Source organism: Culex pipiens, chromosome 3, assembly GCF_016801865.2.
Source record: "Culex pipiens pallens isolate TS chromosome 3, TS_CPP_V2, whole genome shotgun sequence".
Taxonomy (NCBI): domain Eukaryota; kingdom Metazoa; phylum Arthropoda; class Insecta; order Diptera; family Culicidae; genus Culex; species Culex pipiens.
In genome coordinates this window covers 164,936,493-164,946,676 of record NC_068939.1, presented here as the reverse complement: position 1 = coordinate 164,946,676, position 10,184 = coordinate 164,936,493, and the positions used below count along the sequence as shown (strand labels likewise).

General features: G+C 33.6%; 1 protein-coding gene across 1 annotated transcript; it reads right to left on the bottom strand.

Moving 5' to 3' along the window:
* Positions 1–637: 637 nt before the first annotated feature.
* Positions 638–9,666, bottom strand: LOC120419289 (cuticle protein 65-like). The gene is made up of 2 exons (XM_039581958.2): positions 9,480–9,666; positions 638–1,402 (listed from the first exon to the last, which is right to left on the bottom strand). Exons 1-2 carry the CDS (start codon positions 9,489–9,491, stop codon positions 914–916), a joined length of 501 nt encoding a protein of 166 aa, XP_039437892.1. The 5' UTR covers positions 9,492–9,666; the 3' UTR covers positions 638–913.
* Positions 9,667–10,184: the final 518 nt, after the last annotated feature.

The window sequence follows — 10,184 nt, the reverse complement described above, 5'->3', positions numbered from 1 at the left end:
GATTTTCAACCACCCCTGAAGTTTCATTAAGATATTTCTTGACTGAACTGAGTAAGAGACGATTTAGGTTCACATTTTTGCCATGCGTAAAGCGAACTATCAAAATTTGTGAACGTTTTTCTCTAAACACCGAGTTGATTTATGGGTGCCACGATATCTCGAGTTGAGATGGACCAAATTGGATGAAATTTGGAGTGAAGACTCCCAAGATATATCCCGTGTGCATGGCGAAGCCCGATTTTAAAATTAAAAAAAAACGACGATTTACATGTATGTAACCTTTTAAGACGGATAAGGATTGACACTATTTTTTTTAAATTATAAATAGTCAACGAAAAGTGTATTTTCAGAATTTGTATTTTTCAATAGGTTGTTAATTGAAACGTTGAAACGCCAAGAGTCAAGGGACAAACCATTGAAAAATATTTGCATCGGCCCAATCATGACCTAAAACTAGGGCGATAATCGGTCATAAAATTCCTTCGAATAAAACATATTTTTGAATTTTCACTACCATTTGTGTATGGACACTGCACAGCTGTCAAATTTGTAAGGAAAATGGCATTCAAAAAAATTTGCGATAGCTTCATGTGTAGGGAATTGTGATTTTCGCAAAACTGAAACAGATTTTCGGAAATTCAACATCTTTAATTAAACATAACATAACATAACTTCAGCAAGACTGTCCTCATTAGCAGGTGCTCGGCAGTGATTTGAAGCGTGTAATAAAAACAAAACAAAAAACCAGCATAGATAACCATACAGAGACAGTAAAATAGCTTGAAGATGAAATTCATATCCTGAGAACGCACTCTCTTCTTATCGCTCGGTCATCATCATTATCATCTATGAAGGGGGCGCATGGGGTCAGTACGATCTTTGGCAAACCATTGTCCTCGTTCGTGGCCTTAATTTACCATCCGTGGTATCCTTCGAATCCGTGATATCCACCGTATCCACCATAACCTCCATAACCTCCAAGTCCGTACTTGACGACCGGTGCCGGGGCAGCGTGGACGTAGGTCGGAGCAGCGGCCACCTTGACCACCGGAGCTGGCGCGGCCTGGACGTACTGCACTACCGGAGCGGGCGCGGCGTACTTGACCACGGCTGGGGCGGCGGCCACGTGGACGGGCGTGTGCACCTGGTGGATGGTGGCGTAGCTGGTGGCCGCCGGAACGGCAGCCTTCACGATGGTCGGAGCCGGAGCGGCATGAACGGCGTGGACGGCCGGGGCCGCGTGGACATAGGAAACCACCGGAGCGGGCGCGGCGGCATACTTGACCACCGGAGCTGGAGCGGCCACGGCGTACGAGAGGCCATGGTCGTCACCGAAGTAACCTCCGATGGGAGCGGGCTTAGGGGCGGCACAGGCAGCGGCCACCAAGCAGGTTAGTACGATCTGGGGGGAAAAGCATTAATTTTAGTATTTTTTTTTAATATGACCGTTTTACTTATAATTGTCCAATTTTCAAAAAGTTGCATGTGAGAAAGCGGTTTAAAATTATTCATTAGGATGTTTCAGCTAACAAAAAAAGTTCTAAGATTACGGCAAACCGAGGTTCCCCTTTGGTTGAGAATTGGCCTGGCAACTGTACACAGAAAAAAAAATGATGATAATATTCATCAGGAAATGGTGACAGATTTTGTGGCAAAAAAAATATTTATTTTACCCCAGAAAATGATGAATTTTCATCAGTTTTTGATGAATATTCATCAGGTTCACATTTTAAAAACATTTTTTATGAAATATTACTCAAAAAAAAGAGGAAATATTCAACCTACAAAATTTTCAACATTCCAAAATTCAACTTTTTTTCTCTGTGTAGGTAAAAGTTTACATGGAAATTACTAAGGGATTTTCTTGATTTTCGTTTACTGATCCTACAGGTCTGGTGACAACATGAATTCACTCGGAATAAAGACAGGTGAGTATATGACAGAAGGTCGAAAGACATGAGGTCGAATGGACAAAAGGTCGAATGGACAAAATGTCGAATTAAAAAAAAAACATTATACAAAACAAAACTTTTGATGTGAGCCTAAATCCACAAATATTGAAAGGTGATTTGAACATTTTTCTTTAATTTCACTTCTATATTCTTTAAAATTCAGAGGTCTTCTGAATAAAAACTTTCCCCTGAATTGATGGAGAATTTTTGAAGGGGAGGTAAGAGGGGGTTTATCTTTAAAAATATAAATAAACACGATCGAGCTATGTTTTTGAAGTCGGATTTTCTTCGGATCTATTGTGACCATGAGGATAGATTAAAAAAGGAGAGAAAACTTGCAACAATTTTTAAGAAGCAAAACTTTTTAATTTTTCGAAACTATTTTAATTTGAAAGAATGTAAAAGTCTCTAAAATATTCCAACGATTTTTATAAATAAAATAAAAACTTACAAAATATTTAAGAAGTCGTATTTGAGCAGTTCTCTACGGAATCCGTATTTTTCTTTAATTTTAATTTTTGTATTTTTTAATCCGGCTGAAACTTTTTTGGTGGTATGCCCAAAGAAGCCATTTTGCATTTGCATTTTAATTGATGTCAAACGGGCGCAATATTGAATTTTGGTCCTTTTGAAATGTTAGTCTTGATTTAAAATTTTAGAAAAAATTTTTTTCGAAAAGGTTAGAAAATTTCACGAATGTTTCATATTTTAACATTGTGAATCGCAGGGCTGCGGAGTCGGGTCATATTTCAAGCGACTCCGACTCCGACTCCGACTCCGGCTTTCTGAGATTAGACGACTCCAACTCCGACTCCGGCTCCGGCTTTCAGTCCCAACCGACTCCGACTCCGACTCCAACTCCGGCCTACCAACTCTAGCCGACTCCGACTCCGACTCCGACTCCAGCTTTCTTCAAATTGTTGGCTCCGACTCCGACTCCGACTCCACATATTTTGAAATGTTTCAAAAGTTTGTTAACTATTATTTTGAAAACATTAATAAATAGGTTTATTCAAATACTCTCTAAGTGCTATGTTTTTCTCAAGGAAGATTCATCGGAAAAAAGTTTCTAGGTTACAAGTTTTATACGTTGTTGAAACAGAATTCAAAAACTATCTCCAGTTTTGAAGGCATTTTCAGAAGAACAGTTTTGTAATTAAATTGGGTTTTATTTACTTAACCTCAAATTAGCTTGTTTGTTTTATTTACATTTATTTTAATATTAAATATATATTTTATTTTATTTATATTTAAATATATATTTTTTAATGAATCATTAAAAGAAACCTGGCCTTAATGATCGATTTAACAAATAAATTCAATTTGCACACTTTTAAGCTGACATTTATAAGAAGCACATTGACTATCAAAGTCACCTTGTTTTTTAAATAACAATTTTAAACGAAACTGTTTTTTTTTTTTGCAATTCCGCTGTGAAACTGTCAACTTTTCCTGTCCTTCTGGAGAAACGAAACGGCCTACTTTTCCCTACCAAAAATAACAAAATGGAAAATTTATACCTTTCAACACCAGTGCTGAAAAGTTCCACTTGAAATGGGTGCTGAAAAGTTGAACTTTTCAGCACTAGTATCGAAAAGTAACATTTTTCAATATTTTTTTGTTTTGAACGGTGAGTTTACTTAACACATGAATAATTGACATAAAATTCCATTCAAAAAGCGTTTTTCGGAATTGCAAAAAATGTTGTAAACGACTCGTTGCAGAACTTGTTTTTTGCAGCACTCATCGTATTTGTCCAACTCGGTAAACCTCGTTGGATAAATGTACGACTCGTGCTTAAAACAACTTCTTTTTGCAACTTGTTGCATAAACTACTATTTAAAGATTATGATCGCAAATCAAGGTATCTAAAAAATGTCTTCGTGGAAAAGATAATTAAGGGGTCCTTTTCAAATATCCGTGACCTAGAAAATATGTTACCTGGGAATTATTGATTTATTTTTATTTTAAAATTTTCAATATACATAGAAGGAGGCGCGCAATACTTCTTGAATCTTCACCTAAAACGAAGCTTTATGAATGATCGTGCGCCTCCTTCAAAATATATGAAATATCAAAATATTGGATAAAAACCGAAATCCACAGGTAAAATATTTTCTAGGTCATTTTAAAAGGACCTATAAGAAAACTATCCAAAAAACATTTTTTTAGGCACATTGATTTGCAATGATAATCACCTTCCAAAATATTGGCGTGGGACATACAATATGAGAAAATTATTACCGGTTGAATAATATTTTAATTTTGTGTACTTTTTGGTACTGAAATCTTGAGATTTGTTCAACGATTTTTTGCAACGATATCAAAATAGTTTGTCAAGGATCAACATGCTCATATTTTAGTAGAAAAATAGTAAACATTAAGATAATCGATATATTTAACATATTTAATGATTATTTCAAAATAAGTTGCAACTGTATTGATAATTTTTGTCAGTTTCAATTATTTGAAATGCAACACTTTGATTTTTTTGTACTTAGTTTAAAACAAAATGCACATGTTGATTTCTTAGAAATAGATTGTTATAACGATTGAATATTTGTTGGAAGAGTTATACTGTCAGTGACTTTTTCCGATTTCCAAAAACAGCAATTGTTATTTTGAATTTTTTTTGTACCTCGTATTTTTTCCCTGAAAAGTGATTTACTTAAAACCTCCAAGACATTCGCTATCAGGGTAAAAGATGACTGTGTGTGTACTTTTTCAGAGAGAACAAGATTAAATTTGGTCAAATTTGAATTGAAAGGGATGCAGACAAGAATCAATTAAATATTTCTGAGTTATAATACTAAATACTTGGGTAAGAGGGAATAAACAGGTTATCATTTAGTATAATAACACAATAAGAGTTTTCCAATCACAATAAAAAGCTTCAAAAACATAATGGCATCTGATAAATCTTTTAAAAAAAATGGCAATTCAGTGCATACGACTTAAAAAAACAGTTAAAAATATAAGAAGTTTTGTAAATTAAGCTGTTTTATAGCAAATACTGAACAACAAGAATTTTTTTTGCATTTAAGATGACTCCGACTCCGCATCCGGCTCCGGGTTATCAGAAATTGTCGGCTCCGACTCCGACTCCGACTCCAGCTCATAAAATTTAGCCGACTCCGGCTCCGACTCCGACTCCAGCTGTTCGAGTTTTGACGACTCCGACTCCGACTCCGACTACAGGTCCCCAAAAAGACCCGACTCCACCGACTCCGGCTCCGACTCCGACTCCGACTCCACAGCCCTGGTGAATCGGACCATTAGTTGCTGAGATATTGACATTAGAAAATGGTGGGTTGTTTGGGTGAGACTTAGAAAACATCAATTTTCTTGTTTTTAAACCTTTGCATGGCAATATCTCAGCAACTAAGGGTCGTATCAACAAAGTCCGAAAAAGCAAAATATAGAGAATTTTCTCAGCTTTTCAAAAATATTTTTTTCATAAGAGGGCAAACATGGGCACTGTTTTTAAAAATCAATAACTGCGACTATGTTGAAAAAAGTTACATAAAAATGGCTATAACTTGAAAACGTAGCACTTTATCAAAATTTCACTAAAGTACTTTTTGATTGCAAATTCAATTAAACGTCGAAAAATGAAATTGAAAAATTTTTGCGACCGATATTTCGCTTTTTTGAAAAAAATTGTATTGATTCAAAAAATCATAACTCGTTCAAAGATTTTTTGCCCATTCTGAAAATTTCTGAAAAGTTGGCATTTGATGTCCTTTAAAACATTTCAAAAAATAAAAAAAATAAAAAAAAGTGTTTTTTTGGATAACAAGTTTTAGAGACAAAAAGTGAAATTAAAAATCACCAAAAATTTTTTTACCGTGTATCATTTTTTTCCAGTGTAGTCCGTACCCATACCTACAACTTTGCCGAAGACACCAAATCGATCAAAAAATTTCTTCAAAAGATACAGATTTTTGAATTTTCACATATCATTTTTGTATGGACAGCTGCCAAATTTGTATGGAATATTATATGGACAAACTAATGATGCAAAATGGCTTCTTTGGGCATACCAAAGGCACCAAAAAAGTTTCAGCCGAATCGAATCGAATGACCGAAATCTCAGAGAATTGCTCATTTTTAAAGAGAACCGCTAATATATGAAAGAATGGAAAAATTCACCAAATCATTACGACAGCCAAAAATAGGTTATTTAATTTAAATAAAAATATTAAAGAGGTCAACCTTTTTTTTAAAAGAATGGCTCATATTTGAAAAAAATGGAAAAAATCACAAAAATATTATGATAGTCAAGAACAGGCTGTTTTTAAAATTAAAAATAAACTTCCAAAATATTTTAGAAGTCGAACATTTATTGGAAGAACTGCTCATGTTTGAAAGAATAGAAAAACTTACCAAAATATGTGACAATCAAGAATAGGTTGTTTTTAAAAATAAAAATAAACTTCCAATATATTTTAGAAGTCGAACTCTTTTTTAAGAGAACTGCTCATGTTTGAAAAAATGGCAATCTTCTCAAAAATGGTTTGGAAGTTATTTTGTTTATTTGAAAAAAAAAAAAAGATCATTACAAAATGGATGGATAACCCAAGGATAAACTTACAGAAAAAAGAATAAGATTTGTTTGAAAGAAAGTATTTATTTCAAGCATTTTTTTAAGAAGTTTATAACTTCACATTAACCTTTTGTCCTTTTAACGTTTTATCCATTCGACCTTTTGTCCACTTTCGACCTTTTGTCCATTCGACCTTACGTCTTTTGACCTTTTGTCATTAGAAAAATGAATCAAATGTAAACTCAGTTGATGTAAACTTGAGATTCGACGTTATTACGTATAATTTGCTGAAAATTTACATCAAATTGCATTTAAATTGAAATGTGCAATGACGTGCAAATATGTTACATCATAATTGATGTAACATTCGTAAATATTTTTTTTGTGTGTAGGTCGAGTACGGATAAAAACTTTTTTTTAAATTTCTTGAGAAATTGTCTGCTCTTTTCAACATTAATATTTTTATATTAAATATCAACCAAGTTTAACATTAAAAAATTTGCAAATAATTGTTTTCTCTGCCTAAAAATGTTATGCATGATAAAAAAATATTGGAAAATATCACAAAAGTTTCGTTATTTAAACGTAGAAAATTATACTAATAGTTTCCAAGATATCGTCAGTTAAAAAATGTAGACTGTTTAAGTCCAAAAAAAAACGAAGTCTAAACTTTTCAAAATATTTGCATCGGCTAAGCTAATTAAAAATCTGTTTGGGGGGTAACAGATTCCCAAAAAAGTGTCCACGTGGTTTATGAATGGTCCCATCGTGGGAAAAAGTTTTCTGATTGATTAGGTGTCTTCCGCGAAGTTGTAGGTGAGGATTAATAAGGATAGACAGTTGATCTCTTTAAAAAAATCAATTATTAATATTAACTTTTTAGCACTTACAGTCAAATTTCTAAAATCAGTACTTTTGATATTCGATTATGATTTTTGTTATTTTTTTGGGCATATTTTAGGGGACCAAAAATGCCAATTTTGAGCCACAGTTCAGTATGAGCTTGATTAGAATTTTCAAGGAATATAAGTCTTTGGGATAATCGAATTTAAGTTAATGTCACTTTCAGTTCATTTTGAGAAACAAATCTTTTTTAAATAGTGCTCATGAGTGCCCATTTCTGAATGTTTTTTTTTTCCAAAATACTGATAAATTTTCGTATAAATTTGTTTTTTAAACTTTTAAGATTGACTTTTCCGTTCCTTAGTTTTTTAGGTGTCACCAAAAAGGACTCAATTTTTAAATGCCGATATTTCTGAAAAAAAATGATCCAATTTACAAAACATAAAAAATTAAAATTTAACCTAGTTTTTGAGAAATACAGGTTCTGAAGAAAAAACCTCATCAAAGCATACAAATCATCAAAATTTTTATTTTGTCTTCTGATTCAAAATGTCAAAAAATGTATCACACGTAAAATTTTCCGATATCCACGAAAAAAAGTTTGAATGATTTTGATTTTGAAAGAAATATACAAATCCAAGATTAAAAAGTCAAAGGGTAAAAAATTCAATGCAACGCCATTTTAAAATGTTAGTCTTCATTTTTAAATTTTAAAATATTTGCGAGACACTTCACAGTAAAATCAAATTGAATTTTGGAGGGAAAAGAATCGGTTGGTTGAATGTTTTTCTGTTTTCTATAAGTAATTTTACCTAAAATAATGTTTAAAAATGTGAAATTTATCAGAAACTGATGAAAATTTCACCAGTTCTTGATATAAAATAACACATTTTTTTCTGACACGAAATTTGTTAACATTCCCCGATGTAATATCATCATATTAACTTTGTTGGAAAACTTAAATTTTATTGTTTCTTTATTTTATACTTGGGAGACAATAATAAAGAAAGAGGCAATATTCAGTTTTTAGACGAACTTGCATGAAAAAAAATATTTTTCGAAATAGACACTTATGGACTCTTGCCGAAAAAAATATGATTTTTTCTCAAAATTTAATTTTAACTTTAAAATGATACACAGAAAAAAAAATATGGTTATATTACATCTGGGAAGGGGTACAACTTTTATGTCAGAAAAAAGGTGTTATTTTACCTCTGGAAATGTGTAATTTTACCACTTTTCTGGTGTAATGTCACTTTTTCAGTCTAAATTGAGGTGAATTGAGGTTGTACTGTGTAGGCTTTGTTTCTAAAAACATTTTTTTATAGCATTATTTTTATTAAGTCCTTTTTGTACTGAGACCTTGTTATTATCGAGTAGGATTTAGTAATTACTGTTATAAAGCTACGAGTAATAACAGAGGATATTTAGTATAAAATTTTAGTGGTAAGCAATATTAAAGTTTTGGTATTAATTTTGATTTTGCATAAAAAAATTGTTTAACTTAGAACAGTTAGAAAATTTATAACATGTCTCAAGATGCCTTTTTAGTATCAAACAATTCCAGAAGCCGAAAAAAATCTCAAAAGATATTAAAATTTCGCTGGAAATAGGAGTCTAACTAACATTCAACAATTTGCAATGCATATTCCTGCGTTGGAAGTCAATTACACATATTTAGATTTTTTTTTGTTTAATTCGAATTTACAGTACCGAAAAAGTTTTTTTTGCGAAAACTTTGTTTCGTCAATACATGCATTATTTAAAAATTTCTGACTGCAAAGCAACAGGGCTGGGTCATTAATTTTTTTCCCTCCCTCGAATTTGGCCAGAGTCAAATATCCAAACGGCCTCAATAAGAATAAGAAAAACAAGTATATTTTATAGTATCCCTCTTCATTCCCAAAATGCAAAAAAAAAAACAAAAAATTGGCTGATTTCTGAATTGAATCTCAAATTACAAAAAATCAAACAAAAAATCACAAATGATTACTTTCCTTGATTTCCTTTGCTTTGCTTTTCAAATTTGATTCAGCAATAAATAATTTATTCCTTGGATTAACTAGTTTTTATTTTCACCACAAACCCATCACCACAGCTTGAACTGCAACTGTTGGCACAGCGACTGCAACACTCACCAGAAATTTCATTTTGAGAGAAACGGTTTAGTTGAGATCTAGGTAGAGAACAGCTTAAGCCTAAGTTGATAAATTGCACTACAAACCACTACTGCCACTGTTTGCGGCTAGTCGAAGCCATTTTATAGCTGCTCCGTGTTTTTCTTTTTTCCGAAACCCAGATCCGTGTGTCCCTTTACAGCATCAGAACCTCGTTTGCCGGCCTCCCCAAATGTTGGGGACCGCTAGAACCGCACGTACGCACATGTACGAACCATCCAAGTAAGCATGTCAAGTTAGATGGAAGTCGTCGCCGACCAGCGCTGCAATGAATGCAGCCTACCTCGCGATGACCTAATGGGGAGAATTAGTGCGAAATTTTCTTCTTCAGTGACGACCGGTCGAGGCCAACTGCGATCGGATCAACCTAGAGCAATCATGAGTGGCGGACTCCAAAAGAAGCACGCGCACGCAGGCAATAAATCTTTGAGTCAATGAATTCGAGCCTCGGCTCGGTGGTTGAGCATGCGGTCACTAGGGATTACCGCCGCCACGTGGGCTGAAACGAAGAATGTTGGGCATTCGAGAGCGGTCCACTTCTAAGGGTGAATTCTTGCTGGGACGGAATGATATCAAGCATCCCTAGAACAGTTCTCGAGAGCTGCTCTATGGTGAAATCCACAGCCCTGACATGAGCTTAGTTTGCAGTTTTTCCTTGGTTTTTTT